The sequence below is a fragment of the Capricornis sumatraensis genome, chromosome 14 (assembly GCF_032405125.1).
Source record: "Capricornis sumatraensis isolate serow.1 chromosome 14, serow.2, whole genome shotgun sequence".
NCBI classification, from domain to species: Eukaryota; Metazoa; Chordata; class Mammalia; order Artiodactyla; family Bovidae; genus Capricornis; species Capricornis sumatraensis.
Window position 1 is genome coordinate 46,035,284 of NC_091082.1, and position 20,827 is coordinate 46,056,110.

Consider the following 20,827-nt stretch of genomic DNA (forward strand, 5'->3'; position numbering starts at 1 on the left):
TTTTCTTCCAAGGAGTAAGCGTCTTTTAATTTCATGGCTGCAATCACCATCTGCAGTGATTTTCAAATACATTTATATCCTCTCAGTTTGTGACAATTGAGCAAGAAATAGTAATAGTGTAGATCTTCATTTGATTAATGAATAAAACAAGAATTGAAAAGGCTTAACGACTTGCCCCGTGTCACACTGCTGTAAGTGACTGAACTAAGATCTGAGGTGTTTCCGACTCTCCACTTTACTATATTTACTTAAGAGATGAGGATTACCACATCCAAAAGACATAAAGAGCAATTTCTCCAGAGTTAAATATATGTCAGTTTATTTTAAACATTGTTTGCTTAATGAGAATAATTGAGGTATCAATTTTAAAATAATTGAGGTATCATAATTTTAAGGAACACGATTAGTAGGAAAACAATTTTTACAAACTTAAATATACCTCATGACTGGGAGTTAGGCATAGTTTACTCAGCCTTATGACCAAATAATTTTACCTGGTACAAATGGATCAATGTATGGAATTTGATCTTTTCCATGACAACACATTAGCCAGAATCAATAAAAGACATTTTTGAGAAATCTAACCTTTGATCTCAAAGGTCAAAAGAGAGGATAGGAAGAAAGAGAGAAAACTCATCATCACTGCAGGGACCAAAAACTCTCAGTTAAGCAACTAGTTTTCAAGAGTATTGGAGGGGGCAGAGGCGGGGGGCTACTATAGAATACCTACAGAAGAATTAGAAATGAGAAAAATAAAGTAAACTTTAAATAACACATCATAAAATGGAGCAGAAAACTGCAGAGTCATCTATCTGGGACAAGTGCCTGAGTCCCAGGCCAAAAGTCCAGGATTGTAAGCATTAGATTGGGTTTGCTAATGGAAAGCAGGGACTGGGTGGCCAATAGATTGGAGCAGAGACTAACTCTCTGGGGGCATGGATGTTGCCTCACATGCTGGAGGACCCAGAAGCAAGATCCTCTTTAAGAGTAGCTCCTCCCACTTTCCAATACCACCCTCCTAGAGTATTGGTTCAGGGAAGTATTTTTTCTTTCAAACTGCTCAGACGTTTTGGACAAGACTTAAATCTACAGAAAAGAGGAAGATCACCAAAAGGTAGAAAAAGAATGATATTGCAATGATTTGAGAGAGAGGAGAGTGGGACTGCTAAATGGAGAAGGAGTAGGCTACATTTATACCAAATATGGCCAAAATGAGAATGACATATCGTTCAATAGAGATCTTTTTTTTTCTGAGCAGTAAGGATTCTAACTTTTGTTATCCAAATCTACTTTCCTGTGTAGCTATGTGATTTTGCCTAAAAAAAAAAAAAAAAGAAGAAGAAGTAACAGTAGAGTCTAAAGATACTGTCAGGAATAGGAAAAGATTAGGAAACAAATTTTTAGAACAGAAGTTAAAGGTAGTAGCTAGTGAGAAGTTATTTTTAGATAAAGAGATGATTTTTATTTTTAATTGAGAAGGTTAAGAACATTATTAGAGGAAGAAACAGGTGACTACCTGGCATACTGAAATACAGATGGAACCAGACCTTTTTCTTCCTCAAGCCTTATGTAAAGTAGAAAGAAGGAATGGATGTGTGTGTGTATGTATATACATACACATACATATGTCTCTTCATATATAGATATGGGAGTGGGTATGAGTATATGTACATGAGTGTATGTACATGTATGTGTGCATATATACATATATACTTACACACATATATTTGTTTCTTCTTCCATGTATGTACAACAGTTTGTGGGAATAAGTGTGTGCATATGTGTTTTAGCTGTGAATCTCTGGGCCTTTGCACAGGCAACCATGGTGAAGAAAGTGGCCATCATTGGAGCAGGCATCAGCGGCCTGGCCTCCATCAGGAGCTGCCTAGAAGAGGGCCTGGAACCCACCTGCTTTGAGAAGGGTGAAGATGTTGGGGGCCTGTGGAAATTCTCGGTGAGTGGGACATCACTGCAGCAGACCGGGGAGTGAAGGGGGAAGTGTGCGAGAACACGGTGCTTGAGCACAGGCTGTCATGGCAGCTACACGTGCTCTACAAAGCTTAACATCAGTGGCAGGTGGGAAAGTAAACCCCTTGCTTACTTCAGAAGTAAATGGGATAGTGAGCTGGTCAGTCTCTGCGTATAGAACTCAACCCATAAATCATTAATAAGTGAGCCACTTGGGGATAAAATCCATGGTCAAATATTGGTTAAGCTTATGTAACAGAATTACATGAGCTAATCATTTAAAAAGTGATGGCTCTTTCCATTCATTTGTTGAGTTTCTGGAACAACCTCTTAGAGATTCAGACCACAGATTTTAAGATTTCAGGTGCTGACTTTTTTCTTGCCAAAAATACATAATTCTTGAGATTGCTGCAAGGGGAACCAAGACGAGGACACACTGATTTGAAGTTCAGTGACTTTTGTTGTTGTTCAGTCACAAGTCATGTCCAGCACTTTGCGACCTCATGGACTGTAGCTTGCCAGGCTTACTTCTATGCATTTATATTAAGGATTCTGTCAGGAGGTATGCTTGTAAGCTGTTGTTAGATCACTTCCTGTGATTCCGTCTAACAAGTATATCATCAGGTGTGGAGGCTTCCCTGTGCCCCAACTCTCTCCATGACTACAACCTTAGGAATACTGTCTGGTTAAGCCTACTCCTGTTTTCTTCTTCTGATAAACCATAAATACATAGGAACATAGGAAGATCAATAACCTCATTTTTTTTGTTTTTACCATGCCACACAATATGTGGGATTTCAATTTCCAGGATCAAACCTGTGCCCCCTGCATTGGAAGCATGAAGTTTTAACCACTGGACCACCAGGAAAGTCCCCAGTAACCCCTTTTAAACCACTATTCCCTCCACAAGTACAAAATTAGTGTTAAACTTTATACCTTAATAGAAATGTTATGTTTAAGAAGAAAGTGTCTCTGATGGCTCTTTAAATATTATCAATATATGAGAATTGTTCTTATTAATATAGATTATTTTCTAGATTTCAAAGAACTCTTTTTGAACCACCCAGCATCGATTATTTTAAAACTGGAGTATAATTGCTTTACAATGCTGTGTTAGTTTCTGCTGTACAACAACATGTATACATATACATATATCCCCTCCCTCTTGAACCTCCCACCCACCCCCATCCCACCCCTCTAGGTCATCGCAGAGCACTGAGCTCAGCTCCCTGTGCTATACAGCATCTTCCCAGGATTGCAGAGCTCAGTGTTTGTCACTGGAATGTGCTGACAGAATTTCAGATTAGCACAGTGAAGGCTGATAGGGCTGTTTTATTAAGTAATTTCTATATACCAAACACCTTTCTCGTTTCATTCAATCTATATAATATATAATAACCCTATAAGCGAGGTATGAATTTTTCCCTTTTACAAATGAATCTGACGCTTAAACGGAAAAAAAAAGGTAAATAGCTTGTGAATGGCAAAGACAAGACTCCAATTCAGTCTGACTTGTATTTCCAGTTTGAATTCTTAATCCCTTAATAAATTGCTGGATGCCACTTCAACAAGTGGCCTGTTGAGCTGGCAGGTCTTCTACCCAGTGATCTTAACCAGATCCTCATATTCACACTTACTTTGCAAAGCATTGTTGAAGAAAGACACTGCTGATAAAGCTTTTGAGAGTAGCTGCCTCTCCTGTTGCTCAAGAAAGGCTTTAAAATTTGAACTTAGCATCATGGAGGGATAAACTACTCACCTGCAAGCATGAGGTACTCTTCAAGAAAAAGAAAAATTACCCCAGAGGATGGAACCTCAAACCCAGAAGCTGGAGCCTTGAGGCACAAATGCTTATTTCCCAGAACTTGAAAGCTAATGAAACTTACCCTTCTGGATTTCCAAATTGCTTGGGACTGATGATTCCTTTTTTTTCCTTCCATTTTCTCCCTTTTGGAATGAGAATGTTTATTATTGGTACTCTATGACTGTCCCATCATTGTATTTTGAAATAAGATAATTTATTTTCTAGCTTGACAGGTCCAGAAATAGAGAATTCTGTCCCAGGGTGAATTACACTGAGTCACTTTGATACCTGATTCAGATAGTTTAGACAATGAGATTTAGAATTATTGAGCTGATGATATATAAGTGAGATTTTGAACCTGATTTGTTGCTGCAGTGGATTGAGACTTTGGAGATGCTGAGATGAAGTGAATGTATTTGACATGTGGGATAAATGTGAATCCTTAGTGGCCTGACAGTGGACTGTGATAGGCTATTCAAACAATGGGCCCCTCAAAGATATCAGGTCCTGATCCTAGAACCTGTAAATATTCCTAATGAGGGGAAAAGAAGATATTTACAGGTATGATTAATAATCTTGAGATGATGAGATTATTTTAGATTATGGCATGAAACTTCCCTGGTGGTCCAGTGGTTAAGAATCCACATTTCATGGGTTCAATCCCTGGTCAGGAAATGAAATATCCTACATGCCGGCCCTGGGGCAACTGAGCCCACACACCTCAATGAAAGATCCCACATACCACAACTAAGACCTGACACAGCCAGAAAATAAAATAAACTTTAAGAGAGAAAGGCAAAGGGAGTTTTGACACACAGAAACAAAAGAAAAAAGGGAATATGACTTTATCAGAAAGAGAGACACAAAGATGCTATGCTATGGCTGAGAAGGAGACATTAGTCAAGGAATACAGGTAGTCCCCAGATGCTAAAAAAGCCAAGGAATGCTGGCATCCAGCAGGGGCGGGAAGAGACAATGAATCTCCCCTAGAGCCTCTGGAATGGACTTGGCCCTGCCAACACTTTGAGTTAGGCCCGGTGATGCTGGTTTTCAACTCCTGGCCTCTGGAATCATGAGGGAATAGATTCCTGTTGCTTTAAGCTGTCAGGTTTGTGGTAACTTATTATAGTAGCCACATGAAACTAATACAGTTGATTATTCAGAATTCCCTAATTATTTCACCTCTGTGGGAGAACTTGAAGATACAAATGATACTGTGACTTGCCGTGTTTCTCAAATACTTTTATGAATCTGTAGCAGTATACCTAGAAATCACATTACAGGATTATACTATAAAATCAAGTTAAATTTTGTATTTTCATTACAGTTAGTTTAAAAAGTCAGCATTTTACATTTTCTAAGATCCAATCATTAGCTATGTGTAAAAAATAATAATAATAATAAAACTGCAGGGACTTCCCTGGCAGTCCAGTGTTTAAGAATCCACGTTTCCAATGCAGGGGCCATGGGTTCGATCCTTGGTCGAGGAATGAAGATTTTGTGTACTGCATAATGCAGCCAAATTAAATTAAAAAAAGGAATGTGCACATAATTCAAACTTTTGTAGCTTTTTCCTCCAGCACTTTCTTAGGTCCTTCTAGTAATAGTTCCTTCTTCTAACCCAGATCTAAAGGCAGAATGACGTATTTGTCTCACCTGCTTTGATCACTGAGAAAACACTTTCTGACTAGGCTGCAGGTCTAGGGAGAAGGTCTTTCTCAGGAGTTCCACAAACAACATGTCAACAAATTTCCTGGATTTTGGCCTGCAGTATCATGAATAAAGTCTCCTATTTCTGGGCATGCAATCCTTTGTTCACTTCCTCTGATTTTTTTTCTAGCCTATGTATCAATTTGATCTTTAACATTTAGTCTCTCCTTGTGTTGACTATAATCACTGTCAAGCATCCTCAACTTATCCAAAGCTGTGAATTCCTCCACCTTCGCATCCCACATGCACACTAGCAGAGTCAACAACCCAAGGGAATAGTAGAAAACTCTCATCATATTTCAAAATCATTGCTTTCTGATGCAGATTTGGCAACTAATCTACCACTGAATTACTTTTCAATAGCAAGGCCTCAGACACATTGGCTTTTAATGTGATTGGAATATTCTAATGTGACACTAAAAATTTGTATTCTAGGGGCCTGACATCTTTGAGTTGTATGAGCCCTAATTAAATTTCTAGTGCTCAGTGCTTTTCATTATGAACTAGCAATTCTACAAAGAGATCTACAGTTTGATCTTTCATCAAAGGGAAAACCATTTCAGATAGAAAACAATGTTATTTTTTTTACTCTATATGTTAATTTTATTTTATTTCATTTTTTTATTTTATTTTATTTTACTTTACAATACTGTATTGGTTTTTCCATACATCAACATGAATCTGCCACGGGTGTGTATAGAACACAATGTTAATTTTTTTAAGGAAAGAAAAAATGTTTTTCTTCGGAGTCCCTTTTAGAGTTTTTGTGACTCTTTAAATTTGAAAATGCAATCTTATGAACTGACTAATATTTACACAGTTGTTTTCTATTTGTTTTTGGTTTTTACAGATCATAGATTTGGTCAAACAGTAACTTAGCAAGCATTGCATCTTGCACTTTGGTCTGTCATTAGTGATATACAACAAACCCTGTATTTTAAAAAGATGAAATATGCCTTATTTTCAAGTGCCAATGGAACATTTCTAAAACTGATTCTTAAATCAAAAAGTACTCAAATTTTTTGAAAAATTATGTAAGTACAATGAAATCCTCAGTTGACAATACAATAAAATAGAAATTTATAACAAAATGAAGATGGAAAATACTGCCTCCAGGAAATTAAGTTCTCTCTTAAAGATCTATTAATTAATGTTCTTTTAGAAGTTTGGACTCAGTAAGACAAATGATTGATAACTTAAAAAAGAGAAAATAGAATGGATGAAAAATTATCAACTGCTGACTATCTGATTTTATACCATGAAGGATATCAATTGGAAAATGGTTAAAAAAATAAGATAATTCAATGAGGTGGATGATCACAAAATTGCCAGACAAAAATCAATAGTTTATATATGTTGTAGGGTTAGCAGACTGGCTTGGCTCTTTTCACACTAAAGCTGGTCCATTTTATTTGATCTATGTTTTTTAATTTCAGTCCATTATTTTAAAACCAGGATATTTCACATAAAAGTCTAAGGAAATGTCTTCTTTTGAAAAGTCAGAAAATCAGGTAACTCTGGATCTCTTCTTACTCTAATACGTATCCTCTTTAGGCTGAATTTGAATTCTGTGTTTTATCATGTTCATTTTTGATTCATTTTTTGTAATTTTCTCTGCATTTATACAATTTATTTTGACTGGTGCTGCATAAAAACTATAATCCCTTAGAATTTTTCGAACAGATTCATTTACAAAATTTTCCATTTTCTCTTATTCCTATAGTCATATCATTCTTTTTATTTAATTAACCTTCATGTCTATATTATTACAACCATGTAAATATCATTGCTAAGCTGCTTAGTGGATTCTGATTATACTTTCTTTCTTGATTAACTTTTTGTTTTCACTGGAGTTAGTAACTGCCTTGTGGCCTTTGTTGATTTAATTTTACAATGCTATTCTATTTCACTCCCCAACCTCTCGCACAGAATTTTGACTCTCCTCTGAACAGTTAAATACATGAGGTGTTTCACTGGCTTAATTCTTCTCTTAACTGTCTCTTAAAGACACTCTTCTGGATTGTTTCCCTTCTCTAGGCTAACCACACTGCTATTATCCTGGGTAACCCTGTTTTCTGAAAACTTTATCTTCCTACTATTTTTTTATTTTCTCATTTTAGAAGAGTATATGAGAGTACCTCCTTGCCAGTTTTCTATGAAATTAAAATATATGAAGTAAAAGACTGTAGACCTTGAATCTTATAAGATCACTGTTTGATCTGGATTCCTATTTGATGAGATCTAGTCTTAACTTTCAGGCTTCCCAGGTGGCACTAGTTGTAAAGACCTCCTGCCAATGCAGGAGACATAAGAGATGCTGGTTAGATTCCTGGGTCAGGAAGATCCCTGGAAGGAGGGAATGACAACCCACTCCAGTATTCTTGCCTGGAAAATCCCATGGACAGAGAAGCCTGGTGGGTTATGTTCCATAGGGTCGCAAAGAATCAGACACAGCTGAAGCGACTTACCACATTCTTAACTTTGCGCTTTCTTTGATCTGGTAAGTCAGTTACCACTCATCCATCTGTGCTCTACTTTCAAAATATTGTTTTTGTTTCCTGTTTGCTTTCACTTTTTTTTTCCTTTTTTCCCTGTGGGTTTATACCTCTGATACCTTTACAGTAATTTTAGGGGTGTGTTCATGCTAAGTCACTTCAGTCTGACTTCATGTCTGACTCTTTGCAAGCCTATGGACTGTAGCCTATCAGGCTCTTCTGTCCATGGAATTTTCTAGGCAAGAATACTGGAGTGGGTTGCCATTTCCTTCTCCAGGGGATCTTCCCAACTCTAGAACTGAACCTAGGTCTCCTGTATCTCCTGCATTGGGAAGAAGGTTCTTTACCAATAGCACCACCTGGGAAACCCAATTTTAGAGGAAGAAGAGTTAAATACATCTGCATAATCTTTCATATGTAATCAGAAGTCTGAGTTACTTTAGTAATTTTAAAAAGATAGATAAAGCTACTTCCATAGATAAGCAAGGTTTGGTTCTTTTTTGATCACTTGCCCCCTCCCCCCAAAAAAAACACAAATAATTATACTTGAAAATGTCATTTATGATCTTAGTCATTCTCTTATGAACTTCTCATATGATCAACTTAAAAGGATCAGTCTATACACATGGACTCTGAGATACACTATAATACCAAATAGGAACAATAAGATGTTCATGACATATTTTTTTTTTTTAATAGCAAGTCACAGATGATGTGATTAGCTGATGCTGCAACTCCTTTTTCAGTAACCATGGCCCTTGGGGAACCTAAGAAAAACTAAACACCAATCAGCTCAGCATTGCTAGGGAAATTCATTATCCTGGAACAGCCCAAACTGCAAAAGCACCTCAAATCTGTTTCAAGGGTTTGCATCATTTTATCACATAAAATTCCTCCTTTGTTGTTACATAATTTTCCTCAACTTTGCCTTGCTCCAAAACTTTACCTTCGACTTTGTATTAGTTTTTTATTTCTGCATAGCAAATTACCACAAACTAAAGCAGCCCAGGGACGGGGGAGCCTGGTGGGCTGCCATCTATGGAGTCACACAGTTAGACATGACTGAAGCAACTTAGCAGCAGCAGCAGCAGCAAAGCAGCTAAAAATATTTCTTTATTACTCTCAGTTACCCGGATTAGTGGACTTCCCTGGTGGCTCAGATGGTAAGAGCGTCTGCCTACAATGCAGGAGACCCGGGCTTGATCCCTGGGTTGGCAAGATCCCCTGGAGAAGGAAATGGCAACCCACTTCAGTACTCTTGCCTTGAAAATACCATGGACGGAGGAGCCTAGTGGGCTACAGTCCATGAGGTTGCAAAGAGTCGGACACGACTGAGCCACTTCACTTTCACTTTTCACTTACACAGATCAGAAGTACAGCATAGTTCAGCTAGGTTCTTTGGTTAGGGTTTCATGAGGTCAAAAATTAGGTGCTGCCTGGGCTGGGCTCTTATCTGGAAGCACACAGAAAGAATCTGCACACTACAGGGTGGTGGCTGAATTCAGTTCCTTGATTAAGGTCTTTGTTTCCTTGCTGGCTGTAAATGGGATTCCTTTCAACTCCTAAAGGCCGCCAGTATTGCTTGGCATATGTCTCTCTCCATCTTCAAAACCAGGAACCAGCTAAATTCCCCTCATGATTTGAACCTCTGACTTCTGATATCAGCCAGAGAAAACTCTGCTTGTAAAGGGATCATGTGATTCAATAATACTTAACAACATAGTCAGAGGAGTGATATAATATTTACAGATTTCATCCATACTCAAAGGGCAAATGTCTACACAAGGATGAGATACACTAAGGGTCATTCTTAAAATTCTGTCTACCATATAGCTCATATTACCAGTTGAGGGAAAATATGAAATTCTTGAGTGAAGCATGTCAGCCAGACTTAAAACTCTCACTCTGTCCAGGGAGATCCTCTCCCATTTTCTCTGGTGAGTTCTTAATATTTTGAAATGTTTTTTCTGTAAGTAATACTAGACTACTAAGTGTTCAGGTCACTCTTTGACATCTAGCATAAATAGGACAAGACAAATATCCAGAATTACATAGAGAAAAACATAAAATCATGCTAAGACCCAAGGAGTACCCCATTTGGCACAGCTTAATCTGTAGGTCTCTTTAGAAGCAATGCTCAGTCTTTTAGCTTCCCTTCCTTGTCCCTTAGCTCTTTCTAAAATTGGCTCTGGGCTTATGCAGAAATAGAACTTATATGACCTTGTGGTGAAGCAAAGCCAAAGTTTCCCAAATTCAAACCCAGTCTTGGGCTGTCCTCTGAATCCTCCGGTCTCCTGATGTTCCTATTGTAGATGACTACCCTTCATGCCTATCCTTTCAACCAAAAGCCAGTTAATGAACCTGGAACTGTCCTCCCTTAGCTGTCAGGGGCTGATGAACCTCCTAGCTGAACAGACTCCACTTACCAGGTGCAGTTTGCTCACTGAGTCCCTGGCCCAAATGGTCCATTCTTCAGCTCTACTAAAATGCCACCTAGCTGCCCCCCAGCCCTTGGCAACTCTCTGGCAAACTAGCTACTAAGAGACTCAGATGACTTCTGCATCCCCTTTGGGAACAAGCAGGAACTCATGTTTTATTCAAACTGAATGAGTTCAAAAGAGCTAAACTAAGGTCTGAGCTTTTCTTAATCATGTTACCTCTTCCTAATCACTGCTACTTGACTCTTCAGTGTCAACCCTCCCCAACCCAGGTTGTTTTGGGGAGTCTTTGAAGTGATATCTTACCAGAATTTCAAATGTGAAAACAAATTCCCTCTGCCCTCAGAGTTTTGCTCAATCTTTCTAACATGTCAGTTTGGTTGCTCAGTCGTGTCTGAATCTTTGTGACCCTATGGACTGCAGCATGCCAGGGTTCCCTGTCCATCACCAACTCCCGGAACTTGCTCAAACTCATGTTTATTGAGTCAGTGATGCCATCCAACTATCTCATCCTCTGTCATCCCCTTCTCCTTCTGCCTTCAATCTTTCCCAGCATCAGGGTCTTTTCCAGTGACTCAGTTCTTCATATCAGGTGGCCAAAATATTGGAGCTTCAGCTTCAGCATCAGTCCTTCCAATGAATATTCAGGACTGATTTCCTTTGGGATTAACTAGTTTCATCTCCTTGCAGTCCAAGGAACTCTCAATAGTCTTCTTCCACACCACAGTTCAAAAGCATCAGTTCTTCTATCCTCAGCTTTCTTTATGGCTCTCACATCCATACATGACCACTGGAATAACCATAGCATAGATGGACCTATGTTAATTTCAAAGAATAATGCTTAGGATTTAAGTAATCTCCTTTTCTGCCACTGTTCCCCTTTCCCTTTATTCCTTTTTTTATTCCTTTCTTTATTCAGTGAAAAAAAAATTTTTTTTCACTGTGGTAAATAAACCACAATAAAAATTTACCAGGTAGCTATTTTAAAGTGTCCAGTTCTGTGGCATTAAGTTCATTGATGTCATCATACAATCATACTGTCATCCCTCTCCAAAACATTTTAATCTTCCCAAAGTAAAACTCTGCAGAAATTAAACAATTTAACTCTCAATTCCTCCCTCTCCCTGGCCTCAAGCCACCACCACTCTCTTAGTCTCTGTGAACGTGATCACTCTGGGTATCTCAGAAAAATGGAATCATACAGAATTTGTCTTTTTGTGACTGGTCTACTTCATTCAGCATATGTCCTCAATGTTAATGCATATCACGGCATGTATCAGACCTTCCTTTCTTCTTAAGGCTGAATAATGTTCCATTGCATGTATACATCACATTGCCTGTCCATGCTTATGAGCTGGCATATTGAAATCATGCACAGGTAAATTTTGGGAAATACTATCACTGTAATTAAGGGTTCAAAGCAACAAAATTAATCCAGTTATATATTCTTAAAAGGACATGATGAAATTGAGAATCTGTTTCCCTTGCCTTAGAAAAGATGTGAATAAAGATATATTTTTTTTAATATAAATTTATTTAATTGGAGGCTAATTACTTTACAATATTGTATTGGTTTTGCAATACATCAACATGAATCCGCCACAGGTGCACATGTGTTCCCCATCCTGAACCCCCCTCCCTCCTCCCTCCCCGTACCATCCCTCTGGGTCGTCTCAGTGCACCAGCCCCAAGCATCCAGTATCATGCATCGAACCTGGACTGGTGATTCGTTTCACATTCTAAGTTCCTTTGATTATCATCAAATAATTTAAGTGAAGTTAATTTATGCCTCATCTTATTGCGTTTACTTTTGGAAAAGACCAACCAAAAATGAGTGATAATTATTTGGGACTAGTCCTGACCACGATAAATATACTCATTTACAAACTCTGATCTATTTAAAATGTTTCTTTCACAGGACCATGTAGAGGAAGGCAGGGCCAGCATTTATCAGTCAGTCTTTACCAACTCTTCCAAAGAGATGACATGTTTTCCAGACTTCCCATTTCCTGATGATTTTCCTAACTTTATGCATAACAGCAAGCTCCAGGAATATATTACTATGTTTGCCAAAGAAAAGAACCTCCTGAAATACATACAATTTAAGGTAAGATATTATTAAAAAAAAAAAAAACTTATTGGGGGCATAACTGTGAGGAATTCTATATTTATTACAGAATCCCCATTTGTTCCTTTCACTATCTCTTTCTCAATTGTAAGCAATTTTAACAGTATGACCCTAGATTTAGAAAGCATACATTCCTCTTAAGAATATGCAGGAATTTTTTTTTAGTTATTTTTTTATTTTTGTTTTTTTATTTTTTTAATACAAATTTATTTATTTCAATTGGAGGTTAATTATTTTACAATATTGTATTGGTTTTGCCATACATCAACATGAATCCGCCACAGGAAATTTTTAACTACACATAGTTCTTGGATCAAAATGCCATACTTAGAAATAAGAGCAAAGAGAAAAATGCTTGGGTAAACATGAATTTATAAATTAAGAACTCATTATTCCTAAACAATTTACAGGCCAAAAAAAGAAATTGCAGGGGAAATTTTTAAATATTTAGAGCTAAATGATTATTTACTTTTAATATATCAATATTTATGGAAAGTAGAGAGCACAAAAACTTTTATGAAAATTATAAGCTTAAATGTTTATGTTAGAAAATAAAAAAGATTTTCTAGGTGATCCTTAAGCATACTAAAGTGAGAACTTACACTCTGGATATAGATGATATCTTTCATCTTGAGACAATAACATTAAAAATAAAATGACAAGGAAGAACATTAGGAAATTGCTGTTACTACAAAAGTTATTGGCCACCAGATTATTTACTACATGTTCTACGTGGCTCTTGTAGCTCCAAAAGGAATCACTCTTATACTGCAGAGAATACTGGTCATACACAAGGAAACACGTGGAAATAAAATTTAATAAAACATATAGATAAGGGCTTCCCTGGAGGTCCAGTGGATAAGAATCTGCCTTGCAATCCACACCAGTTCGATCTCTGGTCTGGGAAGATCCCACATACAAGGGGCAGCTAGGCCCAAGTGTTGCAACTACTGAGCCCACATGCCACAACTACTGAAGTCTGCATGCCCTAGAGCCCGTGCTCTGCAACAAGAGAAGCTGCCACAATGAGGAGCCTTCATGCCACAACTAGAGAGTAGCTCTTCATTTCTAATGCTGAGATGCCATAGGATTCTATGATCATTTGGCAAAGTTGGAAAGTCTTTCTATGTTTTGATGATCTGAGAAAGGTAGCCTTCTTAATCTAGTAAAGAGACCATTAAGGAAGCTGCAGGGTTAATTTCACTCCAATAATGACAAAACCCTGATAGTGTTTAATATCAGTGCATCTTCACAAAACTCAATGACCATACAAGTACAAAGTTTAAAAAAAAAAAAAAAGAATCCTCCTTTCTTGAAGGCCTACTGTAATAGACACTATGGCCTCATTTCTTTTGCCCCTTATATCCCTTGATATTGTTTATGGAAATTTTCCCCTGAGAAGCCATCTGTTCCAATTTATGGGGAGTGTCCATGTTATGAAATAGTGAAAGTTACATGATTCATTTGGGGAGGAAACTTGTAACTCTTGGCCAGTTGGCATCATCTTCAAACCTACAGAGAGAAACGCAATAGAACAACCCTGCAAGCGCTTTTAACTCTGCCTTCACTTCTCAGTCCAGCTCATTCTCTTACTTCGTTAAGAAACAGCGTGGTATGACTGGGACACAGAAGAAAAAGAAAAGCATGTTGTCACTTGAGTGAGACTGCCTCAGAAATGTTACCAAGTCAGGGTTGGGTGTTTCCTGTCCTTTGGGAGAGAACAGTCCTAAATAGTACCTTCCTCATCATGTAGCAGGCACTATGATTGAGATCAGCTTCCTTGGCTAACTTTTAGTCAAGTGTAAATTTAACTTCAAACACATAGCAAAAGGATGAGAGTAAAAAAATGCTGTATTTTTACAGAATCTATTTCATGTAAACTCTGTGTCTTGACCAAAATATGAACCACCTAAAGAATGAAATTGGAAAGTCAGTGGGAGAAACAGCTGTAGAATCAAGGACCTATATTTAAATTTTGAACCTAGTTATTGGATTTTATGCACATTATTTAAATTCTTTAAGTCTCCATTTCATATATAAAATGAAGCAACTATGTATCTTATTCTGAAGATCAAATAAAGGCTTTAAAGCAGTTTAAAAAAATAAAATGGCTAAAGAAATACGTTAGAAAATTGCTGTTACTATGTAAATTATTGGCCACCAGATTATTTACTACATGGGCTACCTGCCTCTTGTAAACTATAATTCAATCGTCAGAGCCCAAAAATGAATCACTTTTGTACTGCAGAGAATACCGGTCATACACAAGGAACTATGTGGGAATTTAAACACACACACACACACATATACATATAGATAGGGGCTTCCCTAGTGGTCCAGTGGATAAGAATCTGCCTTGCAGTGCAAGAGACACTGGTTTGATCCCTGGTCCAGGAAGATCCCCTGTGCCACGTGCAACTAAGCCTGAGAGTTACAACTACTGAGCCTACACTCTGCACCACAACTACTGAAATTTACACCCCCTAGAGCCTGTGCTCTGCAACAAAAGCCACCACCACAATGAGAAGCACTCACCCCGTAACTAGAGAGTAGGCCCCACTCACTGCAACTAGAGAAAGCCTGTGAAGCAACAAAGATGCAGCACAGCCAAAAATAAATAAATATTTTTAAAAATCATACAGATAATTTTATGCTTTGACTTATTAAAAAGAAATTTTGAATTTATAATATGCACCTTCATAATGAATTAAGTATTTTTCCTAAGGCACTATTAAGGATTTTCTTCATACTATTTGATGATGTTGGTGCCAAATCTGCCTTTTGGCATTGAATAAAGATTATCTTTCTGTGTTTCTCTTAGACAATTGTATCCAGTGTAAATAAGCGTCCCGATTTCTCAACCACTGGCCAATGGGATGTTATCACTGAAAAAGATGGTAAAAAGGAATCAGCTGTTTTTGATGCCGTAATGATTTGTTCTGGACATCATGTGTACCCCAACATACCTAAAGAGTCCTTTCCAGGTAAGGCCAATGTTTACACTGCCATCCATACATCTTGCATGAAGAAATAACCTTGATGATGTCTTTCTTATGTATACAAAAGTATAGTTTATAAAAGTACACATTAAATTAAAATATGCTTTTATTGTATCTAGTGGGCTTCCCAGGCAGCTCAGTGGTAAAAGAATCCGCCTGCCAATGCAGGAGATGCAGGTACAATCCCTGGGTCAGGAAGATCCCCTGGAGGAGGGCATGGCAACCCACTCCAGTACTCTTGCCTGGAGAGTCCCATGGATAGAGGAGCCTGGTGGGCTATGGTCCATAGGGTCGCAAAGAGCTGGACATGACTGAGCACATATATCTATACAATTAGATATACTGTATCTGATATAGTTAAAGTATTAAAATTCCTATTACTGCAACCGTATTCACTAACAAGCTCTGTTATAGCAGTTTTTTTAAGTGAAAATCAAAATAATTCATATGTTTTCCACTTTTTCACTCAGGAATAAAACTTTTTAAAGGCACATGTTTCCACAGCCGGGACTATAAAGAACCAGGAATCTTCAAGGGGAAGCGAGTCCTGGTGATTGGTCTGGGGAACTCGGGCTGTGACATCGCCTCAGAACTCAGCCACATAGCCGAAAAAGTATGCCTGCCTGATACTCAGGGAACTATCTTTAATACCATTTGAAAAGTGTGAAAGAAACTGGGGAGGGCAGAGTCTTTGATGCAAAAAGTAAGTAGCAGTTCATATAGCTCAACGCCCTTTGGTAACAGGTGGGATTTTAAATAGCTTGATGTGGCAAAGGCAGAACATCAGCTGGAATGACGTCATTCAACAAGCTGATTCTTTGGGATGTTTGGTGTCTAATGTGTCCAATAAATGCTTCCAAAACCAGTGGGATCATCAGACAAGCACTAGAAGAAATATGACCAGTATTCAGTTATTGGTCACCTACACCAGAGAAGATTTGGCTAAAAGATGAAAATACCACAGAAATGATTTGACAGGTGTTGATCCTAAGATATAGGTTATAGTGCAGGAAGTTTATTTGGGAGTGCTCTCTGGATGAATACCACTGAGGGAAGGGAAAGAAGTTTTCCTTTATTTACTCTGAAGCTAGGATAATCCTTCTGAATTGCCCCTAGTTGAAGTGAGAGGCTGGGTCAATTTTTTTTTTTTTTTTACCAGTATAGATGTTTATTTTTATTTACATATATTGCCTCCCTTTTGAGCCTCCTTCTCATCCCACCCCCATCCCACCTCTCTAGGTCATCACAGAGCACCTGGAGCATGTTATACAGAGTGAAATAAGTCAGAAAGAAAAAAAAAAAACAAATATCATATATTGAAGCATATATATGGAATCTAGAAAAATGGTACAGATGAACCTATTTGCAGGGCAGGAATAAAGATACAGAAGGCGAGAATGGATTTGTGGACACAGCAGGGGAAGGAGAGGGTGAGACAAATTGAGAGACGCTAGGTCTTTGTCTTCCTCCCTCAACCGGCCATTGAATGCAGGGGATCCAAAAAGATTATAAGATGTTGGGGGAGGCCCCCTCTTCACCAAAGCAACTCCCAAAGAGGGCTGAGAGCTGAGGGCTGCCTTCTGGGCACTGCCAGCAGTGGTGTAATAACTCCATTCCTAAAGGCAGATCTGAGAGGCATATCCACTACAAACAGTCACCATGTTAACAGTTGAATTGGTGTTTTTCAAGGTCATCATCAGCTCCCGAAGTGGCTCCTGGGTGATGAGCCGGGTCTGGGATGAAGGCTATCCATGGGACATGCTGTTTATCACTCGATTTGAAACATTCCTCAAGAACACCTTACCGACAGTCATCTCTGACTGGTGGTACATGAAGCAAATGAATGCCAGATTCAAGCACGAGAACTATGGCTTGATGCCTTTAAACGGGTAAAGCAGAGTTAAACACGAAATGCCTGCTAACTTTTATTTCACTGTCAACAACCCTAATGTGTGAAATAACCCCTAGACAAATCAAAGTGAAGTAATAACCTCTCACATTTCAGAGGACAAAGAACTGCAAAAATTAGGAGTGTTTTCCTGTTTCACAATTCCCCTTACCAGATTTGCACAGCTGGAAAGTTATATAACAGGTCAAGAATTTTACTCCCTAGAGTAATGATAATAATAGTCAACATGTTTTTAAGTACTTAATACACGTCAGAGCCTTATTAAGTCTCAGACATGCATTATCTCACTTTACTCTCACAACGACTATGAAAAAGTGAAAGTGTTAGTCTCAGTCATGTCCAACTCTTTGTGACCCCATGGACTGTAGCCCACCAGGCTCTTCTGTCCCTGGGATTCTCCAGGCAAGAATACTGGAGTAGGTTGCCATTCCCTTCTCCAGGAGATCTTCCCAACTCAGGGATCAAACCCCGGTCTCCTGCATTGCAGGCAGATTCTTTATCATCTGAGTCACCAGGGGAGCCACAGCAACTATGATGATGGCTCTATTATAATCTTCATTTGAGAGATGAGAAAACTGTGGTTTACCAAAGCCCCACAGCTAGGAAGTCAGAAACAGTGATTGAAGCAAGTCCAGATCTGCTGACTCCAAAGTGCCTCACTCTTAGCCACCTTGCTCTAAAACCTCTTTCTTAACTGCAAAGTTAAGCAAAGCAGGACTTGGTGCTTCACTCATTCAGTTCAGTTCACTCAGTCGTGTCCAACTCTTTGCGACCCCATAGACAGCAGCATGCCAGTCTTCCCTGTCCATCACCAATTCCCGAAGCTTGCTCAAATGCATGTCCATCGAGTCGGTGATGCTATCCATTCATCTCATCCTCTGACATCCCCTTCCCATCCTCCCTTCAGTCTTTCCCAGAATCAGGGTCTTTTCCAATGAGTCAGTGAATCACGTTAGGTGGCCAAAGTATTGGAGTTTCAGTTTTAGATTCAGTCCTTCCAATCAATATTCAGGACTGATTTCCTTTAGGACTGACTGGTTGGATCTCCTTGCAGTCCAAGGGACTCTCAAGAGTCTTCTCCAACACTACGGTTTAAAAGCATCAATTCTTCAGCGTTCAGTTTTCTTTATGGTCCAGCTCTCACATCCATACATGACTATTGGAAAAACTATAGCTGTGACTAGACAGACCTTTGTTGGAAAAGTACTGTCTCTGCTTTTTAATATGCTATCTAGGTTGGTCATAACTTTTCTTCCAAGGAGCAAGCGTCTTTTAATTTCATGGCTGCAGTCACCATCTGCAGTGATTTTGGAGCCCAAGAAAATAAGTTTCTCAACAAAGTTTCCATTGTTTCCCCATCTATTTGCCATGAAGAGATGGGACCTGATGTCATGATCTTGGTTTTCTGAATGTTGAGTTTTAAGCCAACCTCTTCATGCTCCTCTTTCACTTTCATCAAAAGGCTCTTTAGTTTTCCTTCACTTTCTGCCATAAGGGTGGTGTCATCTGCATATCTGAGGTTATTTATATTTCTCCCAGCAATCTTGATTTCAGCTTGTGATTTATCCAGCCCAGCATTTCACATGATGTACTCTGTATGTAAATTAAATAAACAGGGTGACAATATACAGCCTTGACGTACTCCTTTCCCAATTTGGAACCAGTCTGTTGTTCCATGTCCAGTTCTTTTTTTTTTTTTTTTCTTACATGATAGTATACATGATAGAATGCCATTCTCCCAAATCATCCCACCCTCTCCCTCTCTCTCTGAGTCCAAAAGTCCGTTATACACCTTTGTGTCTTTTTTCCGGTCTTGCATACAGGGTCGTCATTGCCATCTTTCTAAATTCCATATATATGTGTTAGTATACTGTATTGGTGTTTTTCTTTCTGGCTTACTTCACTCTGTATAATCGGCTCCAGTTTCATCCATCTCATCAGAACTGATTCAAATGAATTCTTTTTAACGGCTGAGTAATACTCCATTGTGTACATGTACCACAGCTTTCTTATCCATTCATCTGCTGATGGACATCTAGGTTGTTTCCATGTCCTGGCTATTATAAACAGTGCTGCAATGAACATTGGGGTACATGTGTCTCTTTCAATTCTGGTTTCCTCGGTGTGTATGCCCAGCAGTGGGATTGCTGGGTCATAAGGTAGTTCTATTTGCAATTTTTTAAGGAATCTCCACACTGTTCTCCATAGTGGCTGTACTAGTTTGCATTCCCACCAACAGTGTAGGAGGGTTCCCTTTTCTCCACACCCTCTCCAGCATTTATTGCTTGCAGATTTTTGGATCGCAGCCATTCTGACTGGTGTGAAGTGGTACCTCATTGTGGTTTTGATTTGCATTGCTCTGATAATGAGTGATGTTGAGCATCTTTTCATGTGTTTGTTAGCCATCCGTATGTCTTCTTTGGAGAAATGTCTATTTAGTTCTTTGGCCCATTTTTTGATTGGGTCGTTTATTTTTCTGGAATTGAGCTGCATAAGTTGCTTGTAAATTTTTGAGATTAGTTGTTTGTCAGTTGCTTCATTTGCTATTATTTTCTCCCATTCAGAAGGCTGTCTTTTCACCTTGCGTATATTTTCCTTTGTTGTGCAGAAGCTTTTAATTTTAATTAGATCCCATTTGTTTATTTTTGCTTTTATTTCCAGAATTCTGGGAGGTGGATCATAGAGGATCCTGCTGTGATTTATGTCTGAGAGTGTTTTGCCTATATTCTCCTCTAGGAGTTTTATAGTTTCTGGTCTTACATTTAGATCTTTAATCCATTTTGAGTTTATTTTTGTGTGCGGTGTTAGAAAGTGATCTAGTTTCATTCTTTTACAAGTGGTTGACCAGTTTTCCCAGCACCACTTGTTAAAGAGATTGTCTTTACTCCATTGTATATTCTTGCCTCCTTTGTCAAAGATAAGGTGTCCATATGTGTGTGGATTTATCTCTGGGCTTTCTATTTTGTTCCATTGATCTATATGTCTGTCTTTGTGCCAGTACCATACTGTTTTGATGACTGTGGCTTTGTAGTAGAGCCTGAAGTCAGGCAAGTTGATTCCTCCAGTTCCATTCTTCTTTCTCAAGATTGCTTTGGCTATTCGAGGTTTTTTGTATTTCCATATAAATCTTGAAGTTATTTGTTCTAGTTCTGTGAAAAATATGGCTGGTAGCTTGATAGGGATTGCGTTGAATTTGTAAATTGCTTTGGGTAGTATACTCATTTTCACTATATTGATTCTTCCAATCCATGTCCAGTTCTAACTGTTGCTTCCTGACTTGCATACAGATTTCTCATGAGCAGGTCAGGTGGTCTGGTATTTCCCATCTCTTTAAGAATTTTCCACAGTTTGTTGTGATCCACACAGTCAAAGGCTT

General features: G+C 38.5%; 1 protein-coding gene across 6 annotated transcripts in view; it reads left to right on the forward strand.

The window, feature by feature from the left end:
• Positions 1–990: 990 nt before the first annotated feature.
• FMO3 (flavin containing dimethylaniline monoxygenase 3) overlaps positions 991–20,827 on the forward strand; it is a 30,924-nt gene continuing 11,087 nt past the window's right edge. Inside the window, exons 1-6 of one of the 6 annotated variants that reach the window (XM_068986003.1) lie at positions 991–1,114; positions 1,817–1,954; positions 12,334–12,522; positions 15,365–15,527; positions 16,013–16,155; positions 17,232–17,431. In XM_068986003.1, coding sequence (XP_068842104.1) covers positions 1,823–1,954; positions 12,334–12,522; positions 15,365–15,527; positions 16,013–16,155; positions 17,232–17,431 — 827 coding nt within the window. In that variant the 5' untranslated portion in view covers positions 991–1,114; positions 1,817–1,822. The other 5 variants (XM_068986004.1, XM_068986006.1, XM_068986005.1 and 2 more) reach the window with 5 other exon arrangements.